The 17,576-nt window shown below is 50.2% G+C and overlaps 1 protein-coding gene across 2 annotated transcripts in view; it reads left to right on the forward strand.

The window, feature by feature from the left end:
• The window catches only part of GALNT17 (polypeptide N-acetylgalactosaminyltransferase 17), a 99,193-nt gene that overhangs the window by 12,656 nt on the left and 68,961 nt on the right, over window positions 1–17,576 (forward strand). For both annotated transcript variants that reach the window (XM_088066272.1, XM_005525885.3), the window contains exon 2: window positions 16,531–16,714. In XM_088066272.1, coding sequence (XP_087922398.1) covers window positions 16,531–16,714 — 184 coding nt within the window. The remainder of the gene's footprint in view (window positions 1–16,530; window positions 16,715–17,576) is intronic.

Genomic DNA, 17,576 nt, shown 5'->3' on the forward strand with positions numbered 1-17,576 from the left:
GTTAGCTCAGCTGTCTGGCCCCTTTGCCTCCTATTTTACCTTTTATTTTGTGGTGTTTTTTTTCCTTAATCCCATTTCTCAATCACCTTCACCAGAGGCAGCTCCAGCTGTGACTTGACAGCTGCTACTGTCTTCTCCAGCATGTGCTGCCAAAATCCCAGTGGATTCTGGGGCTTTAGGCACAGTGCTGTCTATTTTCTGTACTTCTGCCTACTATGAAATCATGCATATTAATATCAATCATGCTCTTTCCAAATTCAAAGCCTCCAGGCCTATTGCAATTATGGGGTGCTTTTTTAATTTAGTTTTTGGCAGGAGTGCCCAGGCGGTGTCAGGGCCTATGAGCTTGGCCCAGGGGAGAGCTTTGGGGCTGGGTGGACTCAGGTCTTGAACTAAAACCTTAAACTCTTGAGGAAGCTTGAGTGTGAGTGAAAACCTGGACTACACTCTGTCCACTTGATGTCCTGTGAAGAGATTGGGTGACTTGGCAGAAGGGGCAGTGGTGCCAGGGCTGGGATGTGCTGCAGGACCTGGTGCTGGCTGCAGGCTGTGATCCTGCTGTGGGTACCTCGAACTGAGCTCATTTCCTGCTGATTTTAGCTCCAGGCTCCCTCTCTGCAGTCTAGAGGGCAAAATGCTGCTGCTCTCAGAGGCAGAACCTGACCTGCAGCCCCCCCTTCCCTATTCCAGAAGTATTAAAACAGGAAGAGAGATTTTCCCCTTTCTTGCCTGCCCCTTCCTTGGCATTTCTCACACCTCCATGCTGAGCCTTGGCTTAAAGCCTAAAGAGCTGAAACTCAAGAAGTTGGGGAGGGGGGAAAAGCTGATCCAGGAGACTTCTGCCTGGATCAGTGGAGCAAAAGAACAGGCTGAAGCTGCACAATTGGGAGTCAGGAGAAGTTTGCTCATGTGCTGTGTCAGGAGCTTGTACAGGCGATTATCTTCAGAGGTGCATAAGGCAAAAGCTTTTCCAGTCTAAGGAACTTCCTTTTCACTTGAGTTTTAAAATGCTGATTTTTAGTTTATTTTTTAAAACAAAATTGCTGATAGGGGCATTCAAGTGATAATGAAATTTTTGTGGTTCATTTTCTCTGACTCGTTTTTTAGGTGTTACTACATAAAACTTTTCCAGTGTTTGCCTCCTGTGAGCACTGGGATTCCTTTTGCTGCCTTTGGTTGCATCCCCTGCACTCTGCACACTCCATCCTGCCAGGCCCCCAGAGCTTCCCCAGGGGAGCTGGGCAGGGTGGAGCAGAGCTCGGCTCCCCAGGTGTCCCTTGTCACCTGCCCAGTGAGCAGGGCTGGAACTGAGAGCAGCAGGAACATGGACACAGCTCGGGAATGTCCTTATTCCTTCAATACTGCCTGTTCTGTGGAGCCAGGCTGGCAGAGCTGGGGGTGCTCACCTGGGAAGGCTCCAGGGACACCTCAGAGCCCTTTCCAGGGCCTGCAGGGGCTCCAGGAGAGCTGGAGAGGGACAGGGGACAAGGGATGGAGGGACAGGACACAGGGAATGGCTCCCAGTGCCAGAGGACAGGGCTGGATGGGATTTTGGGCAGGAATTGTTCCCTGGCAGGGTGGGCAGGCCCTGGCACAGGTGCCCAGAGCAGCTGTGGCTGCCCCTGGATCCCTGGCAGTGCCCCAGGCTGGGCTGGACGGGGTTTGGAGCACCTGGGACAGGGGAAGGTGTCCCTGCCCATGGCAGGGGTGGGATGGGATGAGCTTTGAGGTCCCTCCCAACCCAAATCATTCCAGGACTGGTGAAATCACTGGTAGGGTTTAGGACCCTGCAGCCCACCCTGTACATTTTTCTGAGGAAGGAGCTCTGGTTGCATCACTGCAGGTGTAAGCTCTGCTCTTTGCAACTTTCAGCAGGGTCAGGATCAGGCTTTGCTCCTGAGCTTTATTAATTGCTAGTAGGAATTGCAATGCTCTGTGCTAGGTTAACGTGATAAAAAGGCAGGGCCTGATTTTCAGGCTGAAATTGATGTAAGCTGGGCTTCTCTCATGCGAGTCCCTTGAGTTTTCAGTCTAATTCAAGGGAATTTTTTTTCCCCCTTGCTAGGTCACAGAGAGACTTTGTATTCCATTTGCATTGTGTTACCTGGCAGGGACATGGGCTTGTAGCTGTGGGCCACACTCAGAAGTACCTGGAGGGCAGACACCTTCCAGCTGTCCTTCCTTTCTGTGCCTCAGCTTGCTTTTTCTGACAACCACACACACTTCCATATTTATACCTGTGACAGAAATAAATCAAATTGGTCTGAAATCACCCTTTGCTCTGACAATGCTCTGCACTTCCCGTACATTAAGGAGATAAGGAGAGGAGCAAACCTGCTTTGAAGATGAGCTGATTTCCATAGTAGGCAGTGACCTACTTAACTGGAGAGGGGGAGCAAGCGGGGCTGGGAGGGGGCTCTTGATTTATTTATGTCATCTCCAAGTGTCTGTGTCAGCTCCCCTGGCTGAGCCCTCTCCTGACACTCACCTGGACGTGGAGCTGAGTGTTTGTCCTGCAGGGATCTCCTGCAGTGTGACTCTGGGGAGGTGACACCGTTCACACCCGGCTTTTGGGGACGTCACCTTGGCTTCACCTGGTGGGAAATCTTTAATGTCCCAGTGAAGTGAGGGGGAGCAGGAGGTTTGGGATGTTCAGTGTCGTGTTCAGAGCGCAGGAACAGCCCTGTGGGGAATTGCAGAAGGGCTCTGGAGATGTCCCAGGGGATGGGCTGGAGCAGCAGGTGTGTGTGAGGTGTGTCTGCTCCTGGCTGTTCACACCCCTGCTCTGGCAGCCAGGTGACACACGGAGCTGTGTGTGCCATCCCAGCCAGGTGACACACGGAGCTGTGTGTGCCATCCCAGCCAGGTGACACACGGAGCTGTGTGTGCCATCCCAGCCAGGTGACACACGGAGCTGTGTGTGCCATCCCAGCCAGGTGACACACGGAGCTGTGTGTGCCATCCCAGCCAGGTGACACACGGAGCTGTGTGTGCCATCCCAGCCAGGTGACACACGGAGCTGTGTGTGCCATCCCAGCCAGGTGACACACGGAGCTGTGTGTGCCATCCCAGCCAGGTGACACACGGAGCTGTGTGTGCCATCCAAGGGGCTTTGTGGCCTGTTCTCTAAAATGGGCTGTGATAACCTGTGTGTGACTGTAACACAGGCTGTGATAACCTGTGTCTGACTGTAACATGGGCTGTGATAACCTGTGTCTGACTGTAACATGGGCTGTGATAACCTGTGTGTGACTGTAACACAGGCTGTGATAACCTGTGTCTGACTGTAACATGGGCTGTGATAACCTGTGTCTGACTGTAACATGGGCTGTGATAACCTGTGTCTGACTGTAACACAGGCTGTGATAACCTGTGTGTGACTGTAACACGGGCTGTGATAACCTGTGTCTGACTGTAACATGGGCTGTGATAACCTGTGTCTGACTGTAACACAGGCTGTGATAACCTGTGTCTGACTGTAACACAGGCTGTGATAACCTGTGTGTGACTGTAACACAGGCTGTGATAACCTGTGTGTGACTGTAACATGGGCTGTGATAACCTGTGTCTGACTGTAACACAGGCTGTGATAACCTGTGTGTGACTGTAACAGGGGCTGTGATAACCTGTGTGTGACTGTAACAGGGGCTGTGATAACCTGTGTCTGACTGTAACAGGGGCTGTGATAACCTGTGTGTGACTGTAACATGGGCTGTGATAACCTGTGTGTGACTGTAACAGGGGCTGTGATAACCTGTGTGTGACTGTAACAGGGGCTGTGATAACCTGTGTCTGACTGTAACACGGGCTGTGATAACCTGTGTGTGACTGTAACATGGGCTGTGATAACCTGTGTCTGACTGTAACACAGGCTGTGATAACCTGTGTGTGACTGTAACATGGGCTGTGATAACCTGTGTCTGACTGTAACACGGGCTGTGATAACCTGTGTGTGACTGTAACACGGGCTGTGATAACCTGTGTCTGACTGTAACACGGGCTGTGATAACCTGTGTGTGACTGTAACACGGGCTGTGATAACCTGTGTGTGACTGTAACACAGGCTGTGATAACCTGTGTCTGACTGTAACATGGGCTGTGATAACCTGTGTCTGACTGTAACACAGGCTGTGATAACCTGTGTCTGACTGTAACATGGGCTGTGATAACCTGTGTCTGACTGTAACATGGGCTGTGATAACCTGTGTGTGACTGTAACAGGGGCTGTGATAACCTGTGTCTGACTGTAACATGGGCTGTGATAACCTGTGTGTGACTGTAACATGGGCTGTGATAACCTGTGTCTGACTGTAACACGGGCTGTGATAACCTGTGTCTGACTGTAACATGGGCTGTGATAACCTGTGTCTGACTGTAACACAGGCTGTGATAACCTGTGTCTGACTGTAACAGGGGCTGTGATAACCTGTGTGTGACTGTAACATGGGCTGTGATAACCTGTGTGTGACTGTAACACAGGCTGTGATAACCTGTGTGTGACTGTAACACAGGCTGTGATAACCTGTGTGTGACTGTAACAGGGGCTGTGATAACCTGTGTGTGACTGTAACACAGGCTGTGATAACCTGTGTGTGACTGTAACAGGGGCTGTGATAACCTGTGTGTGACTGTAACAGGGGCTGTGATAACCTGTGTCTGACTGTAACAGGGGCTGTGATAACCTGTGTGTGACTGTAACATGGGCTCTCTCAGTGATAACCTGTGTGTGACTGTAACACAGGCTGTGATAACCTGTGTGTGACTGTAACACAGGCTGTGATAACCTGTGTGTGACTGTAACACGGGCTGTGATAACCTGTGTGTGACTGTAACACGGGCTGTGATAACCTGTGTCTGACTGTAACAGGGGCTGTGGTAGCCTGTGTCTGACTGTAACAGGGGCTGTGGTAGCCTGTGTCTGACTGTAACAGGGGCTGTGGTAGCCTGTGTCTGACTGTAACAGGGGCTGTGGTAGCCTGTGTCTGACTGTAACACAGGCTGTGATAACCTGTGTCTGACTGTAACACAGGCTGTGATAACCTGTGTGTGACTGTAACAGGGGCTGTGATAACCTGTGTCTGACTGTAACACGGGCTGTGATAACCTGTGTGTGACTGTAACAGGGGCTGTGATAACCTGTGTCTGACTGTAACATGGGCTCTCTCAGTGATAACCTGTGTCTGACTGTAACAGGGGCTGTGGTAGCCTGTGTCTGACTGTAACATGGGTCCAGGCTGCAGGCTGGAGCTGCTGGCTGGGACAGTCAGGTCTGAGCTCATGGTGGTCATGCAGAGATGAAGATTTGTCCATTTAGGCAGAGAAGGCACTCAGAGGTTTTCTTTGCCCACCCTGCACAGATATTCAGTAGGAAGGTGTCTGGTTGTCTTTGCCTGGAAACACCTGCCCTGTGGGTAGCTGGCTGTCACTGGAGCCACATGCTGAGTTAACAAAAGCCATCAGGAATTCGGCAGGATCTGGGAACTAAGTTAAAAATTAAGCACTGACAAGTAGGTGAAAGAAGCCTGTTCACAGGCACCTCGGGGCATCAGCGCTCCTGTGACAACTTTGTTCTGTGCAATTACTGTCCCCTGTTGCTTTTTAATAACATTTCTGTTTATCTGAGTCAAGACTCAGCTCCTCTAAACTTCCATCCTTCACTAGGAACAGCAAATCTGTGAAGTCTGGAAGAAACCTGTGGCCTGCTTTAAGTAACGTTTATAAAAAATAAGTTTATTGACTCAATGGAGAGAGGAAACATCTTGGAACCTCCTTATTTAAAAAAAAAATCTCCTTCTTTAAAAACCCCAGTAATTTATAATAGTAAACGATGTAGCCAGTTCTGTACAAACAGGGAAAGGCAGGATATTGCAGGATATTGCACCAAATCTCACTCAGGGGCTGTAAAATCAGCCTTTTTAGATTTCCAAATGTCATTAGTACCTGTTGTCCAAGTATGCCTTGGTAATTGCTGAGGTTTTTGTTGTCTACACGTGGCGTTTCTGGGATCTTTCTGTACCAAGGCTGTGATAAGTAGCTTCCCTTTGGCAAGAGGTCCCTGCATCCCTCCCACTGCTTTCCCTTTATGGCTTAATTCCCTGCGCTTTGCCACACTTTGATTTTATTTCATGCCCTGCAGCACAAGGTCTCCAAATCGGTTCTGTCTGTTAAGCAAACATCTCTTTCTGGGATTGACGTTTTAATTTAATAAACGGCTTCCTAACGGGGGTCAGCTGCAGCTGTGGATTTGTAATGAGTTTGTTGGGAGCCCTTTGGAAGGACAGAGGTGCTGGTGGCTCTGCAGGGTGGTGTGGCACAGAGGGGTTCGCACAGTGTGAGCTCCCTGTGCTGCATCAGCTGCCTCAGCCCCCGGGTTTGCCCTTCCATGGAATCCCAGGAATGCTCCAGGACCGAAGGAGAGCTGGATCAGTTTGGATCCAGCTGCAGACAGTGTCAGCTGTGGAAAGGTGTTGTGTATAACCCGAGCTGTTTCTGGCAGCTAAGGGGTGCTGGGGGCTTTACCTGCTGAGGTTTTACACCTTGCTGAGGCCCTGGGGCTCAGTGCAGTCACTGCTGGGGTGGGTGAGGCATCGAGCTGAGCTTGCCCCTTGTCTCTGCTGCTCCCCAGGAGCTCCAGTGGATTCCCAGCACAGGGCTCACCCAGCCTGGCAGCTCCCCTGGTCACACCAGGCTCTGCTCCCCTTTGCATCTTCACTCTTCACATCATCCTCCTTTTCCTTCCTAGATCTCTCACTCTCGCTTTCTATTTTTTTTTTTTTAATTTATATATATATATTTATATTTATATTTCTCCCCATTATTCTGCTGCCTGTTGGAGCTGTGCTTCAGCTCCATATGGCTGTAACTTCAGCACAGGGCCAGGGGTTCCTGTCCTGCAGAGCTTCACTGTCTGCAGGGATGGCAGAGCTCAAGTGAAAAACAGCTCAGTCCTGCCTGCAGGACACTTAAACCAAACCTGAGCCTGAAAATGTGTCATAAGTCTTTAGATTGGTTTAACTGCTGCTGGTTTAACTGCCCCAGGTTATGGAAAGGGGTCTGGATGCTTCATATTACAACAACTGACCCTCCCCAGGCATCTTTCCTTCTCTGGAAGCACTGATAGATTCCAGTGGGAATTGGGCTGTGCTTAGGGCTGGAGCTGTGCACTAAATAACCTGCTGAGAGCTGAGGGAAAGCTCCTGTTGTAACCAGGATCCTCTGACTGTGAGGAGTTGGTGTTTTCCTGGGTTTGCCTTGTATTTCTCTATTAAGGACATGTGATTATCCTGTAGTGAGAGGCATTGCTGTGCTGAGAAATCTCTGCTGAGGATCTCCAACCTGAGCCATTATCATGAGAAGAATGGATTTCTCCCCTTCTGTGTATTAGGGATGTGTTGTGACTTTGTGGAATCGCTGCAGGAGTAAATGATGTATGAAATGAGAAATCTCTGCTCTGTGTGTGCAGGCACAGCCAGGGCTCCAAAACCTTCAGCTCAGAGGCAGCCAAAACAAAATCCCTGAAGTGTCCAACATGAGTCTCCTGGTAAAACACCTTCCACCTTTTTGGTCACCTGCACACACCTGGGCTGATGTTCAGCCTCTGGCACCAGCACCCCCAGCTCCTTTCCCAATGGGCATTTTCCAGCCCCTCTGCCAGAACCTGGAGTGTTCCTGGGGTGTTCTGGAGTGTTCCTGGAGTGTTCCTGGAGTGTTCCTGGAGTGTTCCTGGAGTGTTCTGGAGTGTTCCTGGAGTGTTCCTGGGGTGTTCCTGGGGTGTTCCTGGGGTGTTCCTGGAGTGTTCTGGAGTGTTCCTGGAGTGTTCCTGGAGTGTTCTGGAGTGTTCCTGGAGTGTTCCTGGGGTGTTCCTGGAGTGTTCCTGGGGTGTTCCTGGGGTGTTCTGGAGTGTTCCTGGGGTGTTCCTGGAGTGTTCCTGGAGTGTTCCTGGAGTGTTCCTGGAGTGTTCCTGGAGTGTTCTGGAGTGTTCCTGGAGTGTTCCTGGAGTGTTCTGGAGTGTTCTGGAGTGTTCCTGGGAGTGTTCCTGGGAGTGTTCCTGGAGTGTTCCTGGAGTGTTCCTGGAGTGTTCTGGAGTGTTCCTGGAGTGTTCCTGGGAGTGTTCCTGGGAGTGTTCCTGGAGTGTTCCTGGAGTGTTCTGGAGTGTTCCTGGAGTGTTCTGGAGTGTTCTGGAGTGTTCCTGGGGTGTTCCTGGAGTGTTCCTGGAGTGTTCCTGGAGTGTTCTGGAGTGTTCCTGGGGTGTTCCTGGAGTGTTCCTGGAGTGTTCCTGGGGTGTTCTGGAGTGTTCTGGAGTGTTCTGGAGTGTTCCTGGAGTGTTCCTGGAGTGTTCCTGGAGTGTTGTGGAGTGTTCCTGGGAGTGTTCCTGGAGTCTTGTTGTGACCCCAGTGCAGGACGCAGCACTGACACACTTATGTTTATAAAAATGGTTACGCTGGGTCTTTGGTTGAGACTTTCCCTCACAGTCTAAAGGTTTTAGATGTGTGCTTTATAGAAAAATTAATGATCTGCCTTAAAAATCCAACCACAGAGCTTAACTGTGGTAATCCAGCAGTGCTCACAGAGAAATGCAGTAATGTTGTGGTTGAAGCCATCGTGGCTGGGAGCCTGCAGAGATGGCTGGGTCTGTGTGGGTTCGAAGCGAGGAGGGGACGTGGCTCTGCTGAGTTCTGCAGAATGATTCAATAAACTCATTTTGTGACACTGTGAACATCTCCATCAGGGCAAGCTGATGGTGCTGGAGGCTGGCAGGCTGTGACTGATGCACAGGAGGGTTGTGTGGTCACTGCCCAGGCCTCCCAGGGAAATGGATGTCTTTCATAAGTGTAGCTCACAGAGGGTCGCTTTTTGTGCACATGCAGGCTTGATTCACCTAATAAACCCAGCTGTGATGGGCTGTGATTGTAAATCCTGGAGATCAATGCATTTCCTTCCCATTGAAATGGATGGTGAATGGATGCAGTGCTGCACAAAGGGGATGGTTAATGAGCGTGGTTCAGCAGGGAGTTCCAGGTGTGGTGCTGAGAGGAGCCAGCAATCCCACGGGGGAGGCTCAGTCCTGATTTACATCACCCTCTGCCACCAGCTGAACTGTGTCCTTCCCTGGGTGATGGCCTCACATCTTTATCCCGAGGAGGATGGCAGGGTTTTCCACCACAGAAGCTGATGAACACTCGTTCCTGTGTTGGATCTCAGCATTTTGGCTCCTGCTGGCCACACCAGTGCTCTTTTCAATGCTCCAGCCATAGGCATCATCCAAGTCCAGCTCCTGGCCCTTCACAGACACCCCAAGAGTCCCACACTGTGCCTAGAGTGCTGTCCAAACACTTACTGAGCTCTAGAGCACTTGTGATTTAAGTTAAATATGATTTAACTTATATTGAAATTGGTGGAAATTGGAGTCTAAATACCCTTAAACACCTGGCTGCAGGTGCTTGCCTGGAAATTCCCACTCCAAATGTGAATAGTGTGTAATATGCCTAAATCAGAGCTCTCATTTGGCTCGAGGATGGAAACCTTTTAATGTTTTTCTTTATTGAAGGTCAGTAAGAGAGAGCCCCTCAGCCCAGCTGGCTCTGGCTCTGTGTTTTATATGCAGCCAGGCTCTTTGCTGTTTGCACTGAGCTCCAGTCAACCTAACAAACTCATTTGTGCTGCCTCGGTGGGAAGGAAAATCTGTTGCTTCGAGGAGTTGAGCGTCTGCAGGTTGCTGTGGCACGTGTGAGCATCATGCACAGGCATGAGATGGAGCAGAGATGAGGGGAGAGCTCCCAGGATGACAAAGGTGCTGCTGGAGAGGCGTGGGGCTGTGCTGGGAGTGTGTGACAGGCTGGGATGTGCTCCAGCGATGACATGGGAGATAGCTGGGCTGTGCCACGCTGCTGGATCCGCTCCAGCAAACATCCCTGGGGCTGCTCCTTCCCCAGGCTCCGGGCATTCTTCACCTTTCTTACCTTAATCACGTCCTGCTGCCTGGGAAAGGCACTGCTCGAATATTATTGGGCTTTTATTTAGTGCTTGTGATAGGACTGTCCTGGCTGGATCTGTTGGATGGGTGGATTTTTAAGAGAGTTGCACACATATATTGAGATGTTGGAAAATGAGCAGGACTCCCAGGGGAAAAAGGAGACTCAGAGGTGACTTTATCACTCTCTACAACCTCCTGAAAGGTGGCTGGGGTCGGTCTCTGCTCCCAGGGAACCACTGACAGTGTCAAGCTGTGCCAGGGGGAATAAAGGCTGGACATTGGGAAAAGGATTTTACAGAAAGGGTGATAAAGCCCTGGAATGGCCTGCCCGGGGAGGTGGTGCAGTCACCATCCCTGGATGTGTTAAAAAAGCCTGGATGTGGCACTCGGTGCCACCATGGCTCAGCTGAGCTGTCAGGGCTGGCTTGGACTCGGTGATTTTGGGGATCTCTCCCAACCCAGGGATTGTGTGATTGATTTCCCTCCTTGCTCTGGTGGCACAGCAGTGCACCCATGCATTGTTGCAGCCCTGGGGCTTGGCAGAGCAGGTGGGCTGGCAGAGGGGAGTGCTGCAGGGAGGTTCAGACTGCCCTGATGGAGCTGCTCTCCGTGCTTTGGGCCACGAGCTCTCTGGTAGCTGCTGCCAACACATGGATTTTGTTTAAATTTCACAGAATAGGGAACCATGTGAATGAAAACATGATGTGCTTATTTTAGGCAGGGAAGCAGTGGTCAAGGATCAAACCTGAGAAGAAAAGTTACTGATTTATTTTTTTTTTCCTGGCCATTAATTGTGATTCCCTGAAAACTTTCACCAGAATCACATTTTTTTTTTCTGTTACTAACAGCAGGAAATAGGAGTTAGTACTTGATTACTAAGTCTGGGATATAGACTTATCCTTAAGATAGGATTAGACCTCGTGTAATGATTTTCAGCTGTTTATTATTTCATTTGACTAATGCATGGCCTAACCCAGAATTCAAAGCCAAGCTGAAGAAATGCCAGAAATACACACAGCAGGATTTTGGTGGTGGTTTTCTTTTAACCTAAAGAGCAAGATACTTTCTGCAGGCAATTCCAGGCATGTAACATATGGGGAATTGTGGGCTAAGGGCCACAATGGCCCTGTATTTCTCTCAGGGTCCATGTGGGAAGCATTTCTCCTGCTGCCCTGTGGACAGACATTCCTGTGCAGCACAAGTGCTGAGGGGCCCACACACAGCCCAGGGTTTGGGATTTCATTGCCTCTGTAATGAGGTAGGAGGTTGATGGAGATGCTGGGGCATTAATCATGCCCCCAATAAATGCAGGCATTGAGGTGGAGAATGAGAGGGGGTTTCATTTCCAGCACAGTCAGCTCACACGAGCAGTGGTGCTGCCCCTCGGCTGCTCCTGGGGTGTCCTGCTGGTGACTCCAGAGTGATCCCAGCTGGAAAAGGGCTCCAGGATGGAGCTTTGGCTGATCCCCAGCAGCTGGAGGCAGCAGCTCCTGCCCTCCTGAGTGTCCCAGGAGCAGCAGATGGGATCTGCTGCCGGAGGAGGAGCAGCTCCTCTCCCCAGCCTCAGGAAGGGAGGGATGTTCATTTTATAACACGCTGGCGAGTGTTTAAAAATAAGTCAGCAGAGCAGCAGCCAGCGTTGGCTGCAGATCAGAGTTTTGACATTGCAAAAGATAAAAACAGATTTGGTGAAATTCTGTTCAGTGCCTGCAGTCTCAGGCAGGCAATAATCCCAGCTCAGACACAGGGGAGTCCCTGGGCAGGAGCCCACAGAGCCCTCAGGGCAGCTTCACCTCCCTCCTCAGGGTGATAAAGCTGTGCTGATTTACAGAGCCTTGTCCCAGAGTCTTGAAGTCACCTTAAATATATTCATTTACTGCTGCTGCCATTAGTTATTTGTACCTAGGTGGTGTTTAGGAAAGGCAGTCATGTATCAAGATCTCATTGAGTACAAATGAACAATAAAACAACACGGTGTTTCACAGGCCTTACAGTTAATGACTTAACTAATTATGCTAATTAATCTGTGTAAAATCGGGGAATTTGCCCTGGGACCTTTTGAAAAATTAGTAAACATATATTGTCCTTTTTTCTGTCAGATATTCTCATCCTGAGGTTTTTATCTCTGCTCTGGGTTATGGAAGAACAGCCGTGCTGGGACATCAAAGCACAGCCAAAAATGTCCATTTAGCCTTAATTTATGCAGATTATTTTCCAGTGTCCACTCCCCTCCCAGGCCTCTCCTCGGGCTGCAGGGTCTCTGCCTGTGCTGGCAAACAGGGGTGGGGTTTTGGGGGTTTGGGGTGTAGCACGTGGGCTGTTTCACAAGCCTTGGTCTGAGAATAATTGATCTTTGAGGCTGGTCTAGTTGAAATGAACAGCACATCCCTTCCAAGCATGTATTGAAAATATGACAAATTATTTGGCCTAGAGGATGTGATAGTATCCTTCTAAACGTATCCTCCTGTGAATCTGACCTTTAGAAAGGATGTTTTGTTGTTGGTTTTTTTTTTAGCAAGGTAATTTCTAGTACCACAAAGTGCTAGCATCAGTTTGGAGCTGGGCCTTGAGCAGCACAAATACATTTATTATTTTTGTGCTGTATTTTTCCGTGTTCTGTTTGCCGTGTCCTTGCCCCTGCAGTACAGGCAGGAGGAGGAGGAGGTGTGTGTTGTGGGGATGGAGATGAGGGCTGTGCTGGCCTGGCAAGCCGTGCTGCTGGCTGCTGAACACGGGGCAGCTCCTCCAGACCCAGCTTTGGCCACCTTTGTGAGCCCTCTTGGCTTTCTGCTCCCCAGGGGAAAGCTGCAGTGGCGAGTGTCACTGTCCTGGCACTGGTGGCACTCCCCAGGATGTGTGGGGATCTCTTCCACAGGGCAGAGGGAGGTCCTTGGGGACACCACACACCTGGGTGTGCGTGATCCACCTCTAAGGCTTCTTCTCACTGAACACCTTGCTCTCAAAGAATGGCTCCAGGCACTCCTCTTTGGCTGAAAACAGGAGCATGTGAAGGGCTGGAGTGGCTGAGGCCCTCTGCATTTACCTGCTCCTTCCACATCAGCCACAGAGCCGGGGCTGGGCTCCCAGAGCGAGGTGGTCAGAGGTCAGGGGTCAGTGCTCAGGTGTCACCTGTCACTGTGTGGGGTCACTCCTGAGGGAAGGGCCTCTGGAGGAAACCCCCCTGCCATGGCAGGCTCTCTAATTTCCTTTCCCTAATTTCCTAAGAAATCAGGTTCTGTCTGTAAACACTAATCCTCAGCTAAGTCACCTTGGATAAGTTCTTTTCTGTGTTTGACATCTAGATAAGGAGCGAGGTGTGTTTTCTCCCGAGCTCTTTGGGAGCCCAAGCACAATGGGACCGAGACCCTATTGTACTGTGCACCCTGTTGTACCAAGGGTTGTACAAAAGGATCGAGGCCAATCCCACTCTGGGTAGCTGAAACTCCCAGTCCTGTATTCAGTGTGCACTCTCAGGAGCGCTTTGGTGTTAATGATGTTTTTAAAGCACTCGGTGCCTGTCATCAGAAGCTCTCTATGGAAACACAGAGTTAAACAGTCACAGATCTGGGGTCTCTGAGGAGCTGTTCCCAAGGCTGAGCAGTGAACCCATCCACAGATGTGCGTGGATGCTGCAGAGTGAGCTCCAGCCTCACTCCTTCAGCCAAAGCAGCTCAGCTCGTGCTCTCCTTGAGCACTCGAGTGGTTTCAGCGAGCTGGGGTTGGAAGCAGAGTCCTTGAATGCACACAAAGCTCTTCCTCCCCCACACAGCCTGAGTCACACTGGGACAATGGCAGGGTTTTGTCCTGTTGTGCTCCTGTGCTCCTTCCAGCAGCACATCATTACACACAGCACCTCAGACCTGTGGCTGCTGTGCTCGTCAGGAGAGTGCAGATCGTGCAGGAACAGAGGCAGTGCAGTGGAGAATATTTCTCTCTGATGAGCAAATGAGCTCCTTTATTTCTGGCTTTGGCTGTGTCACCCCTACGGGCCATTGGCAGAGCACAAGCAGATGGAAGGAGTTTGCAGGGCACAAGCAGATGGAAGGAGTTTGCAGGGCACAAGCAGATGGAAGGAGTTTGCAGGGCACAAACAGATGGAAGGAGTTTGCAGGGCACAAACACCCTCTGGGGTGCCCTGTGTGTCTGACAGGACCGAGAGCACACCCCAAAAGCAGCAGTGAATGGCCTTGGGCACCCAGTGAGGACAGTGTCTGAGCACAGAAGTTAAATGTGCCAAGCAAACCCCTGCCAAATGGACTTTCTTGACCTTAAGAAGTAATTAGTGAGTTCCCAGCTCAGTAAATGCAGTTAATTGGGATGAGGCTTGTACATACTTGCTAAGGATGCGCTTGCAAACCCAGAGTTTCTCTCTCTGAAGCCATGTTCACACCATAATGACAGCCTGGGTTTGGGAAAGGCAATTTTGGGCAGTGTCTTCCCTGTGAGGGGGTGCCCAGCTGTGTAACCTCCCCCATACCCACAGAACTCAGCCCCAAATCTGAGCAGCCACTTTTGTACTGACGATGTCTGCACTTACACTGGTATTTCATTTCTTATCTTGCCAAATGGCAGCGAATTTCCCCTTTCCAGCAGGCCAGTCTATACCAAGAGGAAATGTTTTCAGAAGGAAAACAGGAGTGTGCATTAGAGGAAAGCACAAACACTAACAGCTTGCTATAGAGACACGAGCTGGAAATAACAGATTCCTCACAAAAATAAAAATGCTAAATATTATTTATAACCTTTGAATGGGGTTCAAAAACTGTTTGCTTGTGTTTTTGTGGGTTCTGTTCTATTCCTGCTTCCATACTTGTTCCTGTGGTTCTGCTCCTGGAAGTTGAGCTTCTGCAGGCCACAAAGTGCCACCTTTCCCATCCCTCCTGAGTGGTGGCCTGGCTCCTGCTCAGCCTGGAGCTGGAGCACAGCCTGGGGGTCCTGACAGCTGATTTCTTGTTATTAAATAAAGTCTAACCAAGCCCAGCGTGGTCAGAGGGGCTCTGATGGAGCAGAGAAGGATGGTGCATGCTTCCTTGTTGGAAGGAATAAGAATAATAATAATAATTCTTCAGACTGTGCTTCCAGCTGTGATTTACATTCCTAGCTGATTTTTTCGTGTCTCTCAATGCTACTTTTTGAGGAACAAAGTATTTAAATCTGTGGGGAGGCAGGGGTGTTTTGTCCAGGACAATGGAAGTCAGTGGTAGGTTTGAGAGCTGGACCAGCCTCGAGGTTATTGTCCCTTGAGAAGCTTCAGAGGTGACAAAATCTGTCCTGTTCTCAGTCAGGGCTCTGCCATGGAAACAATGGGAATGTGCCCTGATGTCTTTCGTTATCGAAAACACAGAAAAGCAAACTGAAATCCATCATTGTTATTCCTATGTCTCTGACAAAAACAGAGTGAATCTCTGCTAATGAAAAAATATTAAAATTCCAGGTGTCTTGTCTAATAAATAATAACATGAGCGTGGACCTGGCTTCCCACAGCCACCACCAACTCATCCATGGAGCTCTTTATGTGCAGCTCATTTTGAACTTTGCCTATTTCCTTCAGCTATGCAGATATAAATAAATAATTCCCCTTGATAAGGGTCTGGGAACACTGTACTTTAAAAGATAAGAAAGCTTTGAGGGGAAATTGTTTTTAAATCCCTGCCATTTGTATGCTGCTCACTGTTCACACTGAGCTAAAATTCATTCAGCTGGCACTTAACCAACCCTGTTTTATTCCTGCTCTGTGTTCAACCTATCCTTCTCCTGGGGACATCTAACCTTCCATGTAATTACCTCTCTGAGAGTGGGAAGGAGCCTGAATAACCTCCCCACCAAGTAAATATCTACACAGGCCCTGGGACAGGTTATCAGCTCACACCAGGGGCAGGGCTGCCAGGGGCAGGGTGCCTGAGCCAGGAGGAATTGCAGGATTTGAGTCATTTTTATTCCAGAATTGGGCCAAGGGAGGAGGACATGGAATGTTTGCAGGAAACCAACCCAAAACAGCCAGGAACACAAAAAAACCAGGATTTTTAGAGCAGCTTTTTTTCTCTTTGGGAGTTGGAAATAACAGACATGGGTTTCACCTGGGATGGGTTTTACCAGGGATGGGTTTTACCAGGGATGGGTTTTACCTGGGATGGGTTTTACCTGGGATGGGTTTTACCTGGGATGGGTTTTACCTGGGATGGGTTTTACCAGGGATGGGTTTTACCTGGGATGGGTTTTACCTGGGATGGGTTTTACCAGGGATTGGTTTTACCTGGGATGGGTTTTACCTGGGATGGGTTTTACCAGGGATTGGTTTTACCAGGGATGGGTTTTACCAGGGATTGGTTTTACCAGGGATGGGTTTTACCTGGGATGGGTTTTACCAGGGATTGGTTTTATCTGGGATGGGTTTTACCAGGGATTGGTTTTACCTGGGATGAGGTTTCACCTGGGATGAGGTTTCACCTGGGATTGGTTTTACCAGGGATGGGTTTTACCTGGGATGAGGTTTCACCTGGGATTGGTTTTACCAGGGATGGGTTTCACCTGGGCTGGTGTTTTTGTTTTCCCCCCAGGTTTGTCCAAGTCCCTTGGTCTCATTGAGGGCTATGGTGGCCGTGGCAAGGGTGGCCTCCCAGCCACCCTGTCCCCCGAGGAGGAAGAGAAAGCCAAGGGACCCCACGAGAAGTATGGCTACAACTCCTACCTCAGCGAGAAGATTTCCTTGGATCGCTCCATCCCGGATTATCGCCCAACCAAGTACGTGCCGGGTGCTCCAGGAGGGAATGTTTGTGTTCAAGTGGCAGCCCAGAGCCAGGAGTGCTGCTGGCTTTCCCACCCAGCTTTGGTGCTCTTGGCTCTTTCCTCGTTGTTCCCAGGGCCCTGCTCAGGGATGAGAAGCTGGTGTGCTTGGGCTGGAATGAGCTGGTGGAATCACAGGATCACCGAGGCTGGAAAAGCCCTCAGAGGTTATTGAGTCCAGCCAGTCCCCAGCACTGCCAAGGCCACCACTGCCCTGTGTCCCCAAGTGCCACATCCTCAGAGCTGCAGGGGTGGGGATGCACTGCCCTGGGCAGCTGTGCCAGGGCCTGGCCACCCTTTTTGTCAGGAAACAATTCCTGAAATCCAGCCTAAACCTCTCCTGGCACAACTTGAGGCTGTTTCCCCTTGTCCTGTCAGTCGATGCCTGGGAGAAGAAACTGATCCCCACCTGGCCCCACGCTGGTTCCAGGTACTTGGAGAGAGTGAGAGAGCTCATGAAGATGATTTATCAGGGAAAAAAAAGTGAATTTCTTCCCAGTCTGTCTCTGTTTTCCTAAAGCAGTTCATGATTTTGGGTGGAAGTGATGCCATCAGGAGCTCAGCTCTGCTTTCACTGAGCTTTTGGTGTTTAATGCGCTGTAAAATGTGCAGAGATTCTCCCTCCCTCCCTCCTTGTCACTCCTTTCAGTCCCTGCAGGACCTCCAGGGCCCTTGGGCTGTCCTCGGGCTCCTCCCAGCACAGGGATCCTCCAGGGACACTCTGGCTTCTCCCATTGGAAATCTGGCCCTTTAAAGTGATTTTCTACAGTGGCAATATCCTTCCTCTCCTTTTGTGATTGAGCTTTTAAGGTGCTGGTGA

Source organism: Pseudopodoces humilis, chromosome 23, assembly GCF_049639895.1.
Source record: "Pseudopodoces humilis isolate 2021_Gansu_Grassland_sample_001 chromosome 23, ASM4963989v1, whole genome shotgun sequence".
NCBI classification, from domain to species: domain Eukaryota; kingdom Metazoa; phylum Chordata; class Aves; order Passeriformes; family Paridae; genus Pseudopodoces; species Pseudopodoces humilis.